This window comes from Artemia franciscana, chromosome 21, assembly GCF_032884065.1.
Source record: "Artemia franciscana chromosome 21, ASM3288406v1, whole genome shotgun sequence".
Classification (NCBI taxonomy): Eukaryota; Metazoa; Arthropoda; class Branchiopoda; order Anostraca; family Artemiidae; genus Artemia; species Artemia franciscana.
This window is the reverse complement of record NC_088883.1, coordinates 1,405,725-1,425,321: the sequence shown is the minus strand read 5'-3', so window position 1 is coordinate 1,425,321 and position 19,597 is coordinate 1,405,725. Positions and strand designations below refer to the sequence as shown.

Here is a 19,597-nt window from a genome sequence, read left to right as displayed (position 1 = left end):
CTATCACGTATCAGCCCCTGGTAAGAGACGTCATTCGCCAACGAAGATGGCACTACTTGAGACACGTTATCCATATGATAGGAGATAGACTTCCCAGAACGGTACTCGAGTGGCAACCAGAGGGAAGCCAAAAAATACACTACGTCGTACACACCAGCAGGACCTTAAGATTATTAATTCGACAGCCCGACCCCAATTGAAAGACGTTTGGGCAGCAGCACATATGAGGGATGATTGGTGGATCTTTCTTGATGCCCTGGCGGCACGGGAGGAACTAAGGTCTAAGGTTGCTATCTTGGAAAGCAGTTGAGTTAGGTGAAATAAGGTATCAGGAATAGCCTTATCTATTTAATCATTTGTTTTTGCAGATCAGTGTCTTCAGATCTTATCTATTTTGACAGAAAACAATACTAAGGTAGATCTGAGAACTGTGATATTACTTCTTAGGCTGTTTTTTTTTTTTATTGTCAACCTCTTTTTTCATTCTAGTCTGATCAATAACTTTGAAATTATTAATCCAATTAAGAAGCTTTTTAAATTACTAACTCATTTTGGTAACACTCAATAATTCAAAATTTAACAAACAGGTTCCTTTTGTCTTCACTAGTCATTGCTAGATGACAGCAATAATTATAGTCTTTAGAATTGTGATGACCTGGTACTTTAGATTCAATGAAGTCCTTTTCTGATTCTAAATTTCCAGACAAATTCTAGTACCATACTTTTTCAGACTATTTTTTTTAAGAAGCAATAGCTTTGTTTTCGTTATTTTGAGGGGTCAGAAGCTTTGTGGAGATTTAATATCAAGGTTCAAAAACATAGTCGTATTTTGTAATCTTACGTTTGAGCAGGGTCTTTCATACCGGGCTAACCAGGTGTTGAGCAATAGTCCGAATAAAGTACTTCCTTTTATCCAAATCAATTTAGATCTTTGGCTGGAAAAAATAATTATAGCCAAAGGAAAGAACGGGTAAATACAAAAAGCAAAAGAAAATCACTGAAAAAATGAACAAAAATATTCAACAAATCAATTAATTAAAACAAAAAAAAGTAAAAAATAAATAAATGAGCAGCAAGAAAAACAAAAAAAAAAGGAATAATTTACAATAGGGTTCAGCAAGATCGCAGAAGTTATTACTGTAGACTATGGACTAGTAGGCTTTTTCTATGAATGGGCTGATATATGATTATTAAGACTTCATTTACAAGAATATTCTCCCTAGCATGTATCAGACTTAAGTGGTTTCTCCATAGCGTGTACTCTTCGGTGCCCAATCAAACTGCTTGACCCAGAAAAGGCTTTTTCACATACTTCACATTTAAAGGGTTTTTCACCCGTGTGTACTCTTTGGTGTTTAATCAAACTGCTTGACTGAGAAAATGTTTTTTGACATACTTCACATTTAAAGGGTTTTTCACCCGTGTGTAGTCTTTGGTGGTTAATCAAACTGCTTGACAAAGAAAAAGTTTTTTCACATACTTCACATTTAAAGGGTTTCTCACCCGTGTGTACTCTTCGGTGCCTACTCAAACCGCTTGACTCAGAAAACATTTTTTCACATACTTCACATTTAAAGGGTTTTTCACCCGTGTGTACTCTTTGGTGGTTAATCAAATTGCTTGACACAGAAAAAGTTTTCTCACACACTTCACATTTAAAGGGTTTTTCACCCGTGTGTACTCTTTGGTGTTTAATCAAACTGCCTGACTCAGAAAAAGTTTTTTCACATACATCACATTTAAAGGGTTTTTCACCCGTGTGTACTCTTTGGTGGTCAATCAAACTGTTTGACACCGAAAACGTTTTTTCACATACTTCACATTTAAAGGGTTTTTCACCCGTGTGTACTCTTTGGTGCCGAATCAAATTGCTTGACTCAGAAAAAGTTTTTTCACATACATCACATTTAAAGGGTTTTTCACCAGTGTGTACTCTTTGGTGCCGAATGAAATTGCTTGACACAGAAAAAGTTTTTTCACATACTTCACATTTAAACGGTTTTTCACCCGTATGTACTTTTTGATGCTGAATCAAACTACACGACCATGCAAACGTTTTGTCACATACATCACAAATATATTGCTTTATCCCTGTATATGCTTCTTTATATCTTTTCAGTATTCTGGGTTTTCTACCTCGTGAGGAACTATTCAAATATATCTTATGATTGTCCAAGTTTTTTGCTTCAGAATCCAATTCAAATGAATTTAAGCATACGATTGCAGAAGGATTCTGTGTAACAGCTAGTGATGAACTTCCCTGTAGTTCTAGAATAGACACGCTTTGTGAAAAATGACCATGTATAACTAGATGTTGACTCACATCGCCAATACCTTCACACAAACAAATAGGACATTTTCTTGTCTCTCCCATCTGGTGTTCCATAATGTGAGCAACAAAATTTCTGTAATCCCTAAAAATTGCAGGGCAGATGTCACACTCTAATGGTAAAAGTTTTTCACAGCCGGTGTCTATGCAAAGACCTAAAAATTTGAAAAAAATTGACAGGTTTTAACAAATAATTTCCTTTTCCACATCGCTCACCTAGTTGGACTTATATCATAATTTCTCTTTGAAAACTAATTTAACAGCAACTTTCCATAAATTAGAATTTCATCTTTGATCGACTTCGGGATTTTTTTTTTCTCACAATTCTCAAAAAGGTGTTTAAAAAACAAAATATTTTTGTTCTGCTGAATGTAAATAAAAACTTTTGTTTTTATTCTGAATCAGCTTTTCTTTTTGGCCTAAATCTAAGATAAATGTCCACTTTGGCATCTAAATTCACAGGCTGTGCTGGTTTAACTTTTTGGTTACTTAAAAAGGAAGTTTAGTTACTTTTAATGATTCGAGCTTTACAAAGAACAAGAGCTAAGAGCTCATATGGCACTTGTGACGAGGTCGGAAGAGTCAAGAGCTCATATGGCATGAGCTCTAGCGAAATTCTACGAATCAATAGATTAATTTAAAAGGAAAATCAGAGGTTTAGTACCGGTTAGGATTTAAAATAAGAGCTCTGAGACACGAGGTCCTTCTAAATATCAAAATCCTTTAAGATCCGATCACCCACTCGTAAGTTAAAAATGTCTCATTTTTTTCTAATTTTTCAGAATTGACCCTCCCCAGGAGCATCTGAGACATAAGATATTGCTATATTTCAAGTTTCATTAAGATCCGATCACCGATTCGCAAGATAAAGATACGTCAATTTTCACGTTTTCCAAGATTTCCCCCTCCAACTCCCCCAATATCTCCAGATCTGGTCGGGATTTAAAATAAGAGCTCTGAAACACAAGATCCTTCTAAATGTCAAATTTAATTAGGATCTGACCACTCATTCGTAAGGTACAAATACCTCATTTTTTCTAATGTTCCCGAATTACCCTCTCCCCCCAACTCCCCCAAAGACAGCAAATCCGGCCCGGGTATGTCAGTCACTTATCTTGGACTTGTGCTTATCCTTCCTACCAAGTTTCATCCTGATCTCTCCACTCTAAGCGTTTTCCAAGATTTCCAGCCCCCCTCCAACTTCCCCTAATGAAACTGGATCCGGCCGGGATTTAAAACAAGAGATCTGAGTAACAAAGTCTTCCTATGTATCAAATTTCATTAAATTCCAATCACTTCTTCTTAAGTTAAAAATGCCTCGTTTTTTCAATTTTTTCAGAATTAACCCTACCCCCCCCCCCAAAGAGACTGGATTACGTCAGGTCACGAATCTGGGACGTGTGCTTATTTTTCCCACCAAGTTTCATCCCGATCCCTCCTCTCTAAGCGTTTTCCAAAATTTTAGGTTTCCCCCTCCAACTCCCCCCAATGTCAACGGATCCGGGCAGGATTTAAAATGAGAGCTCTGAGGCGCGATATACTTCTAAATATCAAATTTCATTAAGATCCGTTTACCCGTTCGTAAGTTAAGAAACCTCATTTTTTTTCTAATTTTTCTTCTCCTTTCAGCCCACCAGACGGTCGGATCGGGGAAAACGACTTTATCAAGACAATTTACGCAGGTCCCTGACACGCCTACCAATTTTCCCAACTCCCCCCAAAGTCACCAAATCCGGATTTAAAATAAGAGCTCTGAGACAAGATATCCTTCCAAACTTCAAATTTCACTACAATCCAATCACTCCTTCGTAAGTTAAAAATATCTCATTTTTTCTAATTTTTCAGAATTGACCCTCCTCCCTCCCCCCCCCAAATAGAGCAGATCCGTTCCAGTTATGTCAATCACGTATTTAGGACTTTTGCTTATTTTTCCAACCAAGTTTTATCCCAATCCCTCCACTCTAAGCGTTTTCCAAGATTTAAGGTTCCCCCCTCCAACTTACCCCAATGTCACCGAATCTGGTCAGGGTTTAAAATAGGCTAAGAGCTCTGACATATGATATCCTTCCGAACATCAAATCTCATTAAGATCCCATCACCCGCTCATAAGTTAAAAAAAACTTCATTTTTTCTATTTTTTCCGAATTAACCAGCCCCCCACTCCTCCCCCCCCCCGGATGGTGGAATCGGGAAAATGACTATTTTCGATTAAATCTGGTCCAGTCCCAGATACGCCTGCAAAATTTCATCTTATTAGCATACCTGGAAGTGCCTAAAGTAGCAAAACCAGGACAGACCAACAGAGTTTGTGATCGCTATATGTCACTTGGTTAATACCAAGTGCCATAAAAATGTCTCGCTTTTTTTGCTTAACATTTGACTTATTTTCATGTTTTTAAGTCATGTTTTGAGTTTTCATGTCATTGAGTTGTATCATTCAAAATACAAACGTAGCCCACCAAAGATTTTTGGTAATACTATTTAAACGCTTTAAAAACATTTAACATATATGTGACACTTCAAACATTTTCATGTAATGTTCATTCCTTTATTCAGATATTCCTTATGATCCTTATCCTAGGACCATAGATCCTAAATATTCCTTATGGTCACTACTCCTTTGCCAAGCAAATATAATAAAATTTGTCCGTTTTTGAATATCTGCAAGTGTTGGTGGGATAATTTCTCTCCAGGACTTTTTGAACAGAAATTCATAAACTCAAGTTTTTAATTCTGTAGCTCAACCTTAAGTTCTTCTATATTTAGTATGGTTACCGTATTTTTGTTCTTCTAATCGTTAAAATACTAAAATAATTTTTTTTTTATTTTAGAAACTTTCTAAGTCAACTTTCAAAATTTCATTCTACGTCATCAATGAGAACAAAATATGGTATGAACAATCCCATTGCAATAATGAGTAAAAATCAACCAAAAATTAATTCATTAGGGCTATTGATTTCCCACAGCCCACTCTGGAATACTTGATTGAAACTATATTTTTTTTTCTTTAGCTGGGTGGGATAATTTTTATTATTTGATTGAAATTTTATTATTAGTTCTTCTAAGTCGTTCAAATATTAAAATAGTATTTTATTGATTTAAAAAAATTTTTATGTCGACTTTCAAAAATTCAGTCTACGTCATCAGCAATGAAAAAACATGGTATGAACAATTCCATTGCGATAATGAATAAGAAGCACCAAAAATTTAATTCGTTGGGGTTATTGATTCCTCAGAGCCCCCTCTGGAACTTTCGATTGAAACTAGAATTTTTTTTTGTCTTTAGCTGGGTCGGATAATTTTTATTATTTCTAAAATATCCATTTTTAAAAAAATTTGATGCAGGTTTATGTTAAAATTTATGATGTTATCACTGAAATGTAACTAAACATTATTGTAATTTAGAGTTTGTGCACATTGGCCAGTATTTATATTTGTTTGTTGTCTTAAGTTTATATAGCCAGTTTGTTGATTTTTATTTTTATTTGTACTCTCCAATTTTTGAGGTTAATAAAATGTTTGAATGTGAGTTGTGTTGTTTATATTGCTTAATATACTGTTGATATTATCCTTGTAAAATTTACAAAAACTTTTTATGTTTGACTAAATATTTATTTTTCAAACTAAGTTCACAACACTACTAGTTTCAAATATACCTTCATCATTGATGTCCAGATTTTGGGAATCTAATGCAGATGTTACGTTGAATATTCTGGATGCAATTCCCACAGGTAGCCGTTGATGCTGAGGCAATAGAGTAGAAATAGAAGTTTCTCCAATCGTTTCAGTTTCAATTGATAGACTATCTACAGCTTCTAAAAAAAATAAAAATAAACAGAGACAGAAAATGATAGAAGCACAATTAAATATACTCAATAATTTACCAAGAAATAATGAAAACCTCACAAGATAAACGGACTACAAATGAAAAAATTGACACAAAACACAAGGCCTAAACAAATTTAAGTGCCATAATTTGATGGAACCATGATAATTAATATAAGAAAATTTGATTAACAGAAAACTAATTTTATGATTAAGCACTTTATTGACACATTTTCATATCCAAAAGATTGCTAATTATTTTTTTGAAATAGAAATGACTAGAGCTAACCTATTAGTACTTACTGGGAACTAGCCTTTGGGGACTGGAAAGGCATAATAGCCAATTAGCAGCACTTCTACCTTTGGCTTATTTAAAAAAACGACTCTAGAGCTCTAAGATTTCACAAGCATCTTTTGAGTTCACAATTTAGTCAATGCTACTCTGTAGTTTCTGAGGAAGTCTTGAAGGACTTTACTAAGATATTATAGAACTATAGAAAACGCCTATATTCACAGTGGACTTAAATTTGAAAAACATTAAATTTAAATTTTTGTGTAATGAAAAATAAGAACTCGCCACACCCAAGATAAAAATATGAATTTCTAGAGGTAATCTATGTGTAGCTCTAAGTTTGTGACTCACAACATCTGGGACCAAAGTTTTGGGGGTGTATTCTCCATCGGTGGCCTTGGCTGCTACTGGTATCTTCTTCTCTCTTGAAATTTGGCATTGGAGGGATCAATATGGCATGTAGTAGATTAATACTTAAGCAGAGTATGTGGGATAATGGAAGATGAGTATTTTAGTTGGATTAGGGGATAAGTGAATTGGAGAATTTTCTTTTTCAAACTAATATTACAACTCCATTATCTTTAAGTACACCTTTATCCTTAACATTGGGAGTCCAACACAGATGTTAAATTGGATATACTGGATTCAATACTCAAAGGTAGCTGTTCATGCTCAGGTGATAGAGTAGAATTAGTAGAAGTTTCTTTGATCATGTTGACATGACTAGGCGAAGCATATTTAGCTTCTAGAACTAAGAGATGGAAAATAAGCAAAGTATGATAAAACATTCTCAATAATTAATAGCCCACCAAGACATAAAAAAACAGATGTGAAAAATGACATATAATATGAAAACTGAACAAACTAAAGCATCATAATTAGATAAATAGGAACCCATTTCACAAATTAGGATTTTATCTACAGATTGAATTGGGACTTTAGATAGAGTGCAGGATTTGAAGAGTGGGAGGTTGTTAAGTATGCAGTATAAAGTTTTGAATATGTGTCTGTAAGTCTAAAATCCTTCCAGTGTATTTAGCTAACTAACAAAAAAGCCTTAGGCTCTAGTAGCTAAAGCACACGAAGGAAAATACCCTCACATCTTTTATAGTCTTCATATAGTTCAGAAGTGACCTATCACTTTCTTCTCTTGGCGCAACACCTGCAGTGCCACCCTAAGTGGTCTGCACCATTGCTGCATTGAAGGAGTGTGGCTTGTAAGTGTGTGGAAAAAGTTCATGTTAACTTATTTGTATTTAAAATATCTTCAAATTCTTTTTTTTTCTACTGAAAATACTATGACAAGAAAAATCTCAAGGCTCATGTGTATGTCATTGCTTTAAGTGGTTTTGTTTTTTGCACCATTTTTCACTACTAATATTCGTGTGAACATAACAGAAATATAGTTTTCACTTTTTCCACACGAAAATTCTGTTCCTCTCTGACCTGCTCCTATAAATGCTGGGCATTCTCTTATAACTGAACATTTATAATAAACATCTCACCATTTAAACTTTTGTTTAAACTGGGGGTTTTCTAGAAATATTTATGGAAATATCTACATATGGTAGCATAATCCCTTTAAAGATTTGCAAACACCATAAATATGGTGCTGATTTATGTAACACTAAAGTCTTTCCTTTTAAAAACTTAGGTCAATTTTAGGGGAATATTTGACATGGAGTGTATGGTTTTGTATTTAATACTTAAATTATTTTGATGTGTTTTCCAAAAATTCATAATGCAAACTGAGTCCTACTATGAACGTTTAGTAATGCTATTTAAAAATTTTATATAATAATAATAATATATTTTCTGCTCAATTTACAGCAATGGAGATAAAAAAAGAAGAGTGAAAAAATAAATACCATCATCTACAAATACAAAATATTTACACTGCAATACCTACTATTTACTACTATAGTACAAGGACACTAATTTAATATTTTAAAATAGAACTGAAACAAGTTCTTTGAACAAAATAATAATTTTTGTAGAGAAACTTGCAAATTCCAGAATTTGCAGGAATTGTTGTCCATAATCCATTGCATGGTTTCAAGTATATTTTTTTTCATCTTGTTTTGGCTTCAGCATTTTCAAATTTTAAGGTTATGAAGTCCAATTAAATTGTAATTTGTTCTGGTTTTTCCCAATAAAATATTACTCAAAATATTTGATTATACAAAAACCAAATGCTTGAGATGTACCTTCACTGTCAAAATATGCAGAGCTCAGTTCCTTGTTGTCAGGTTCAAGTTTACATGGTCCTGAAAAACAGCCAATAGTACCCACAGGAACATCTTCCCTTTTAAAAGATATAAGATGGTTTGGACAGTCAAGAAGCTCCTTGTCATGACTTGGTAAAGACTCTTCAACTTCTGAAAGAAAGTGTAAATAAAAGGGACATCAAACACATTCAACACAAAAACTTAAAAAGCAAGACCAGCTGCTTCCCATTTTCAACACAATGGCCACAAGAAAGAATAATGACCCTTATAAGGAGAGAAATAAAACTATGTTTGGCAAATAGCCAACACAAAATATTTAGAATTAGAGCTAAAACAGTCTTGAAAATTATCTAGCATGAAAGAGCCACCAAACAATAGGTGACAATAGGGCTTTTTCCTTTGAATGCTAGTCCTAGTTTTCTTAAAATTGTTCAATTAATCCTATTATTGCATCTTTTACACATTTCGTTTCAAATTCTATACTGGTAAAATGATTCAGAAAACTTGTGCATATACATGAGAGAAAATAGGTACCCCACTTCCTGTTTCAGAAACATTGACTTACCATAGCTGGTAATTGAAATATGTTTCCTTCCAATTCTAATGAAATAACTGAAAGATTATTACTTATTATATGAATTTTTTTCTACCCCCCCCCCCCCTGAAAAAAGATCTTCCTTTTTACAAGGGTGTCAATTGACAGCAAATACTGCCTAGAGACAAGCTTGTAATTTTAAGACACAACAAACATACAAATCAGACTACTAGAGATTAAACTATCATTGGATTCAATATGGCTTAATTTTGAATCTTAGAACAAGTATTGATTAAAATCAACAAACAAATCTCTGTGATGAAAATATTATTTACAATAAACATAAAGACTATGCTGTCTGGAAAATAAAACATGGAATATCTTTGGTAGGCTATCAATTAGATAATCACACTTAGCTATACTGAAAAATAGCACATATTTATGAAAAAAGGACAAACAAACAGTGTTTTAAAAATAAGTGAATATGTGCAGGGTAGGAAAGGGGAAGTTGTCTAAAATCTACTAAAAAAACATAGAAAAAATCAATGTTTTTGCACCCCTACTACTCAAAATCTATTGACTGCGCTATATAAAACTAGCAACACCTGAACAACTCTTGATAACAAGCTTGGGAAAACTGGGAAACTTGAGAGAATTTGGCCAAATTGACAAAAACCTGATGAAATTATGTGCTCTTTGTCAATGAAATGATACAGATAAAAAGTGGCAAGATAAAGACAATAACAAACTTCACACAATAAAAACCAACAGCTTGTGCATTAGCTGCCAAGAAGGGTACTTAGTGGTAACTGAAAAAAAAAGAAGATAGCTTGGTGTATCCTCTTTAATCACCAACATGCACCTTATCATAAACTCCTTTTCTTTTTCTTGATTTATTTAAAAATCACAAAAAGATAATCACAGAAAACAAACAAATATCAAGTAATGTTATGAAAAATGATGAAGGTAATTTGGTTTAAGAAACTGCTTATTGTAAGAGACAGAAACTAGTCTCTATAATTAATATATAATTGTATTATTATAGATAATTATAATAAAACTAGTCCTTATAATTAATAGAAAATTATCAAAACAGAAAATAGTAATAAAAAATTTGTAAACTTAAGAGACTTTTTGTCTCCCTGAACTGAAAAATGTAACTAATAATTTAGACTTTTGTGTAGCAAAATAACTTTTTCATTACCTAGCTTTTAGGCAGTTGCATGTTCTTTCTTTTTTGTTATTTTTACAGAGAACTTTAGGAGCAAGAGGAATAAGAGACAATTTCCTAAAGAAAAATAGCTTTCTTTTTAGTTTTTTACCAAAATCTTTATTGGATGACTTACCATTTTTAACAACAGCAGTCTCAGGAATAGTAATAGGCTCAGCCATGTTTGGAGCTTGTGTCACATCCATAATATTATCTACAAAATAAGTTAATGTCAGCTAAAAAAACATATAATACTAATTTACTATCAACAACACTTAGAAATGACACTCCAGTTTAAAATTGTCAACAAAACATACAGATTGTTATGTATTCACTATGATAGATTTTCAAACTGGTATTTTTCTCTAGTTTTTCACAACTTACTGAAAACAATTTTTTCTTTTATTTGTCATGTCTTTTTTTAGTGCCTTGAATTTTCTTTGGAGCAATGCATGTATGATAATTTTCTTTAATGCATACATAATAAAATTACAGAATACTGACTTTTGTTAAATTGAAAAAGCAGCACTTTAATAATCATATTTAAAGCCCAAACTAGGATCCAGGAAACTGCATGTCTGTAGAAGTTTAATTGTTTATTATAACCCAAGCACCTATAAAAAGAAAAAGCGATATGTACAAGCAAGCAAGCAATCACTCATACAAGGAAGAATAAATAAGACACTATAAATAAGACATTAATGCAAGCAAAGCAAGGTGAGTATTCTACATCTCCTCTTCTTTATAAGCTACTACTTCAAAGATCCAAGGGAATGACAGGTTTGACTAACCGACCAGAACGAGTGGTATATCTGGTATCTCTCGGCATCTGGGTAGAGACATCCTCATTGCTCTGTGGAGGTACAGCTATAGGCCCTGGAGTTCTAAGGGCAAGATCTGTCATCTAGAGATGACAGATCCGAGAGTTGTGGCAACGGTGTGGTTCCAAATGGCGAGACGTTTCCAGCTCCAAATGATGGGCCATCGAAGATGGGTCTTGGTGAGGGATGAAGAGTATTATCTGTTTCGGTCCCTAGAGGATCATCATTTGGACTCATTCGGGGCCTGATGTGTCGTCGGTTCCTCCGATAAGTTGAGCCATTTTGAGTCTTCACCAGATATGAGCAGGGAGCATCTTCAAAAACTTTGATTAGCAATGGTCTTTCCCACCTCTTTTTGTCACTAAGTTTGACCCAAACTGGTTGCCCTTCCTTCAATGCAGTCAGTGATTTTGCTGTTCGGTCATGGTAAGATTTCTGAATTCCTTGTTTCTTTTGTTTGTTGAATTCAAACGACGAGTAAGGCACTATTTTTGGTTCGAGTTGTGATGAAATCACCGGTAGTACGGAACGAAGCTGGCGACTCATCAGCAATTCTGCAGGTGAGTGGTGACTATCATCAATCGGTGTGTTTCGATATTCAAGGATTGCTAAGTATGGATCCGATTTGTCCTCTAGTGCCTTTGACATGAGTTTTTTGGCAGTTTGGACTGTCTTTTCAACAAGTCCATAGCTTGTGGATATTTCGGACTGCTCGTTTCGTGGCAAAAGTCCCATAATTTGGCAAATTGCTCGAATTCTGATGACAGAAAATTTGGAGCGTTATCAGATGTAAGTAATTTTGGTATTCCATGGCGACTAAATTGGCTCTTTAATTTAACAATGATAGCTGATGATGTCAATGAGTCAAGCTTATCAAGCTCAAAGACTCGACTATAGTAGTCGACAGTGATAAGATACTGGCGATTTTGCCAGTTGAAGATGTCAATGGCAATGTGTTCCCAGGATAGCTTTGGGATCTCTGAGCATATAAGCGGCTCTTGCTGCTGCTTGTCATGAAAGGCATTGCATGCATCACACTGGGATATATATGAAGTGATATCTTTTGTGATACCAGGCCAGAATACGACAGTCCTAGCATGCTGCTTGGTTTTGGTGATGCCAAGATGTGATACATGCAATTGTTGTAGGATCTCATGCTGCATGGATGGGGGCACTACAACTCTTGTCCCCTTCAAGATTATGCCTTGGTTGACTACAAGTTCGTCTCTGTAGTTCCAGAAAGCCAAACAGCTGGAATCACACTATCCCCATCCCACACTAAACAAAACCAACAGTATCCTGACAAGCTATACCAACGGGAAGTTGAACATATATGGAGTGTGTGAAGCTGAAATACAATACAAAGATAGGCCTGGACAGAAGCACAAATTCTTCGTGGTTGACACTCAGAAAGTGCCAATAATTAGTAGGCAAACCAGTGTTGATCTTGGTCTTGTCAAATTCATATTTGATGTGCAAACAATGCAACCTTGCCCTGATCGAATCAAGATCATGATAGACCAATACGCTGATGTCTTTGAGGGTATTGGCCAACTTCCTGGCGTGTGTAAGCTGACGCTGAAGGAAGGAGCAGTTCCTACAGTTCAACCCCCAAAACGTGTACCATTTGCATTAGAGAAAAGATTAAAGGCTGAACTGGATCGCCTGGAACAGATGAAAATCATTGAGAAAGTTACAAAGCCTACTGACTGGGTTAATTCTGTTGTAATAGTGGAGAAAGCAAATGGGAACTTAAGGATATGTCTGGACCCCATGGACCTGAACAAGAACCTAAAAAGACCACATTATCCGATCCCAACATTCGGGAGCATCACCCAGAGGTGTGTTGGAGCTAAGATTTTCTCCAAACTCAATGCCACTAGTGGATTCTGGTCAATGATGCTTGATGATGAATCATCCGACTTGACAACTTTTAACACCATCTATGGTCGTTACAAATTCAAAAGGTAACCCTTTGGCCTAAACTCAGCACAAGACGATTTCCAGAGAAAAATGGAAGAGGCCTTTGAAAACCTCAATCTAGGCCTAATAGTCGATGACATAGTCATTTGTGGTGCTGATGATAGTGAACACGATGAAAGACTGAAGGCAGCACTAGAACGTGCGCGTGAGAAAAATGTGAAGTTTAACCAAGAGAAATGTGTGTTTGGTACAGAGAGCATCCCATACTTTGGGCATCTTCTGACCTCGGAAGGAATAAAGCCCGACCCCGAAAAAACTCGGGCTATTACGGAAATGCCACCGCCAGAAAACAGCGAGCAGCTTCAAAAACTTCTAGGCATGCTTAACTACTTGTCGAGGTACATACCAAACTTGTCCTCATTAAACAAAAGCCTAAGAGAGCTAGCACGGGCTGATGAGTACAAATGGAAACCAGCTCATGAAAAGGCATTTTCAAAGATAAAGCTTTTGCAGCAACTTAGCATACTTTGACCCAAAGTGCGAAAACATAGAGGTAAAAGTAGATGCATCAAAGCATGGTCTAGGCGCAGTACTAGCAGTTGACAATAATGTTGTCGCCTTTGGCTCACGTTCAATGAGTGAAACCGAGCAGCAGTATTCACAAATAGAGAAGGAATTGCTGGCAGTTGTATTTGGATGCAAGCATTTCCACCAGTATATATATGGCAGAACCGTAACAATAACAACAGACCACAAACCTCTAGAAAGCATCCTTGTAAAACCGATATCCAAAGCACCGCCACGGCTACAACGCATGATGCAGTCAATACAGCGATATAGTTCGAAATTTGTATGCAGACCAGGTTCTGAAATACCTGTGGCTGACACCCTGTCAAGGTTGCACACACCTGACCTCAACAATGAAAACAAGAAACAAGTAGAAGTCTTTGTCCATACACTCTTCAAAAACTTTGATTGGCAATGCTCTTTCCCACCTCTTTTTGTCACTAAGTTTGACCCAAACTGGTTGCCCTTCCTTCAATGCAGTCAGTGATTTTGCCTGTTATCAAGCAGTGATTTTGAAGGAGACAACATCTCTCATATTCCTTAAATGGAAGTATGTTGGCATCTGCTCCTGTATCAAGCTTGAAGCTGATGTACTTCTTTTGTGTACTGAAGTACAGATCAATGTGATGGTCTTTGGTTTGATTCATTGAATGAATTGAATCAATATACAACTCGCTTCCCGAGCAAGGGGAGAAGTCTAATGCGTGTATATCCTGAGAACCAGAGCTTGTTCCTGCAATTCCTAGCTGGTGAACTGTTTTACTCTTGCAAACTCTAGCATAATGGTTGATCTTACCACACTTCAAACACGTTTTTCCTTTTGCGGGGCACTTGTGTCCACGGGAATATTGTCCACCACACATATAACATTCAGGATATTTGCTCACAACATCGACTTCTTGTTTGATAGCTGTCTTGTGCTCAGCCTCATTCATAGTTAGTAGTTGTGCTTGGGTTTCTTCCATTGCTCGGCTTGTGTTAATGGCAGTAGTTAGAGTGAGTGTTGATCCCTGTGTAAGCAACTTTTCTCTGATTCTGTCATTTCTTATACCAAAAACTAGCCTGTCCCTGACCATTTCATCTTCCGAATTCCCAAATGAGCAGTCTTTTGCTAAGATCTTGAGACTTGTTACATATTGTTCAACTGTCTCTATAGCATCCTGGTTCCTTTTGTGAAATTTGTATCTGGCAAAAATGGGGTTTGCCATTGGTTCCACATAAGTGTCAAACTTTGCCAGGTATGCAGATACATTCTGTTCTGAGTCAGCAATAGTGAAGGTGTTAAATATATCCCTGCCTTTTTCACCAACCCATATGAGCAAGTATGAGCATTTCACAGTTTCTGCTTTACCACTAAGGGGGCCACTGAACATTAATTTTGCATGCTGCTTAAATCTATTCCATGAATGTTTCAAGTTTTGTGAATTCCAGTCGATCGTTGGTGTTGAGCAATGAACTGAATCCATCTTTACTTGGTTACTTCTGACACCATGTAGAAGTTTAATCATTTATTATAACCCAAGCACTTATAAAAAGAAAAAGCGATATGTACAAGCAAGCAAGCAATGACTCATACAAGGAAGAATAAATAAGACACTATAAATAAGACACTAATGCAAGCAAAGCAAGGTGAGTATTCTACAATGTCAGTTTAGGCACAAACCTTGTCTTAAGTCAAGTGCTTCCAAAATTACTTTGATGAAAGGCTTATTGATGGTTTTAATGATTAAGAAAACTAAAACATTTAATAAAGCTTAAAAAATAATTTATTGCTTACTTCACTTATTGCTTACTTGTAAAATATTTACCCTTACTTACTGCAGAAAAAACAAGAAGCCAAAACTGGCTTATAATAAAGGCTAGAGAAAATTGTACTACTTTTAAACAACAAAAAAAACAAGGTTTTTTCTAGATTGACCATTCTTCCATTGTTGTAATTTATTCTTAAGGCCTATGCTTTATGTTCATGAGGCCTATGTGAATTTCTATTTTAATATATATATATATATATATATATATATATATATATATATATATATATATATATATATATATATATATATATATATATATATATATATATATATATATATATATCATGAAAAGAGAAATCACCAATGCAACAGCACAAACACAAAAAAAAAGAAAAAAAAAAGAGAGAGACAGAAGGAGAAAAGGAAGACTGGTCTCCTAAATTAGTGATTAATATAGACCAGCACTTGAATGAGGCCTTAACCCTACTCATCCATACAATCACATAGGTCAAACAGCATAGCCATACACAATCAACCATAAAGAATAATCCATGGACAGGCAGTCATGTCGTCAATAAGTATAAGTCATCATTTACCAAACAATAGAAAAAATAATAAAGACAAATAATTCAGAGGCAACAACCCAACACAAGGGCTCATCAGGAGAATACACTGGCCTATAGGGTTTCGCCACTTTAAATTCTCTACCCAGCCAAGTGTTGTGGCTACCACAGAATATCCATGGCATCCCCGTGTCAGGTATCACCCCCAAAATACATGCCTATGAAAGAAAAAAAAAACAACAGCAAATGTAAAACAACCAAGTAACACCAAAACAAACTTATCCTGTTAATATATCCCTCTTTTTAGCAACAATAGGTAAACTAAATATAATAAATTTTACCCTAATGTGCAAATAACCTTTGATGATCTTGAAAAATATGTGTGTTATAAAAGTGAAACCATGCAAAATAGATCTTTTGCTTAATTGAAGTACAACAAAATTGTTTTCAGCTTCATAACATTACTCAATCCAATTTTATAAGGTTTTAAAGATATGCAAATACATTTCCTAAATTTTGCAAAAACATTGATTTGGCTCAAAGTTCTACTCAAATAACAGGAATTGTATTTTCAGAACTAAAAGCAGAGAAAAATCAACTAGTAACTGAAAATTAAGGTAAAATATTGTTTTGTAATAATTTCAATGTGTGTAGACCTGTCATATAGGCAAATATCAGGGCCCTCTAGAGGACAAAGGAGTGGAGGTGGGTACTTTAAAAACCTTCCCAGAACATATTTTTGTCAATGTTGATATTACCTGAACAATTGTTTTGGGTTATGAAAGTATTGTTAATAGATGCATTTTGACTTTTTGAACATCTTTCTCTCTTTCAAAACTACCATAAACTCACCATTATGGAGTTATTATATATTTGCCCATTAGGAGGGGGAGGGGGTAAAGCATAGCATATATTATATATAGCAATGGTTAGTTTACATATTTAATACACGCTATGCTTTACCCCCACCCACCTATTGTGCAAATATATACCCCAAATTTGTTTCTAAACTATTACAGGTTTTCAATTTCAAACATCTAATCAACAAAAACAGAAATTATTGCAATTCTATATGTGTAAATACAAGAATATTTGGACTGGAATAACTCCATAACAGTGAGTTTGCAGCAGTTATGCAAGAGAGAAAAGATAATCCAAAAGTCAAAATGTATCTATTAATAATAGTTTCATGACCCAAAACAACTGTTCAGGTAATATCAACATGGAACCATATTTTAGCCTGTAGACTCATCCCTGAAAGTTTCTTTTTCCTAACCTAAACCCTTTCCTAGATAAGAAATAGTCAATTAACTAAAAATTTTTTTTAGTTATATATATATATATATATATAGTCATATATATATATATATATATATATATATATATATATATATATATATATATATATATATATATATATATATATATATATATATATATATATATATATATATATATATATATATAGGGTGAGACAACCAGTACTGGGACACTTAGATCACTCCACCTATCCTGGGACAGAATCTTTGATTGGATTACAACATGTCCAATACTGGGACAAAAGACTTTAATCTTGGACACCCAATCTATACATTTTTCTGGGTTACTTCCAAAAAACCTGTTGTCTTTTGTCCCAGTATTGGACATGTTGCAATCCAACCAAAGATTCTGTCCCAGAATAGGCAGAGTGATTGAAGTGTCCCAGTACTGGTTGTCTTACCCTATAGTAAAATTCTAGTTAATTGACTTCTTTCTATCTCGGAAAGGGTTTAGGCTAGGAAAATGAGTCTTTCAGGAATGGGTCTACAGGCTAAAGTATGTCCCAGGAAGGTATTTTAAAGTACCTATATCCACTCCTTCTCCCTCTAGAGGGCCCTGAAATTTGCCTACATGACAGGTCTATACCTAATGAAATTTTGACAAAATAACATTTTACCTTAATTCTCAGTTAGTAGTTCCTTTTTCTCTGCCTTTAGTTCTGAAAATACAATTCCTGCTATTTGGGTAGAATTTTGAGCCATATCAATATTTTTTTTTCAAAATTTAGGAAATGTATTTGCATATCTTTAAAACCTTATAAAATGGAACTGAGCAAAGTTATGAAGCTGAAAACAGTTTTTTTGTACATCAATTAAGCAGAAGATCTATTTTGCAAGGTTTCACTTTTATAACACACATATTTAAAAGGTCATCATAGGTCAGGGCCCTCTAGAGGGAGAAGAAGTGGAGGTAGTTGCTTCAAAACCCCTTCCCGGGACATACTTTAGTCTGTAGATGCATCCCTGAAAGTTTCATTTTCCTAACCTAAAACCTTTCTAAGATAGCAAGAAGTCAATTAACTAGAATTTTACTGGCCTATCCTTATGAGACATTTAACTTATAACTAAAAGCTAAAACTAACAGCCAAAATCTCTTTCCACCAGCATTCTGGTTTCGCTTTCAAAGTATAATATTTTTTCTTTTTACAAATATTGGTATAACATATGTCTACTAGCCTAGTTCAAACAATGGAAATTAAGTGGCCTATAGATAAATAGGCTTTCTTTTTCAGCTGCGTAAATAAGGCCACTTCTTTTTAGAGAATGTTTGAAATAATCAAAAAAAGTGGAAACAATTGAGCATAAAATAAAAAGGCTAGATATTAGACCAACTAGTAATATGCTACATACCAGGGTCCACAACAAGTCTTTTCTTCTTTATATTAAGTTGACGTCGACGTTAACTCCTTTCTTTCTGTTCAGCCTAGAGGACGTTCTATGGCAAATTGGTTCTCACTTCTTAATGAATAGTAGGAGGAAATCTTCTTTCTTGAATCTATAATTCAAATGTTCTTTAATCTTGTAATTCTTGTTAGAAACTGTATGACAGGACTAGCTATCCGACAATTTTCTTCTTCACTATCAAATCCTCCTAATAACATACATAGGCTCGGCTGCCCTTTCTTCTGTCTGAAAAATTCGGTTATTTGACGTCTCTCTTGTTCGCTTTCACGGCACATTATCATTAAGTGTTCTATAGTTTCTGATGCACCACACTTAGGACATTCCTCACTCTGTCCCAAAAATTTTGCTTTATGAAGTCCAACTCCAGCATGGTGTGATCGGAGCCGAAACAGTTTCTTTGCTACATATCTATTGAGTTCTTTATACACCTTTGTTTCTATATTTCTTTGCTTTTTCATTGTCACAAAAAGATTCCCAGTCAAATCTCTATTCACTTTAAAATCCCTGATAATCAATCACTTTAATCATTTTATCAAATATCATAACTTCGTAAGGAGTGTCCATGCCGGTTACTAGTGTTCCTGACTCAACTGCGGATTTGGCCTTGAAATCTGCTATTTCATTTCCAGAAATCCCAATGTGGGCGGGAGTCCACCAAATAACTACTTTCTTCTTGTTTTATGTCTTTTAGTTTAATGTAGCATATAAAGACAGCTCTATTTGGTTTTGTCATAGTATTAGAATTTAAAACTGCCTTGAATCGCACTTTTTGAAACAGAGCAAATGATCACCGTGTCCTCTTCAACAGGTTCCTCAAAGAACTTCAG

At 34.8% G+C, this 19,597-nt stretch overlaps 1 protein-coding gene across 1 annotated transcript; it reads right to left on the bottom strand.

The window, feature by feature from the left end:
* Positions 1-431: 431 nt before the first annotated feature.
* On the bottom strand, positions 432-18,908 carry LOC136040919 (zinc finger protein 271-like). Its single transcript, XM_065725339.1, has 5 exons — positions 18,717-18,908; positions 10,556-10,633; positions 8,654-8,824; positions 5,986-6,144; positions 432-2,484 (listed from the first exon to the last, which is right to left on the bottom strand). The coding sequence occupies exons 2-5, from the start codon at positions 10,623-10,625 to the stop codon at positions 1,220-1,222; spliced, it is 1,665 nt and encodes a 554-aa protein (XP_065581411.1). The 5' UTR covers positions 10,626-10,633; positions 18,717-18,908; the 3' UTR covers positions 432-1,219.
* Between the last annotated feature and the right edge of the window lie 689 nt (positions 18,909-19,597).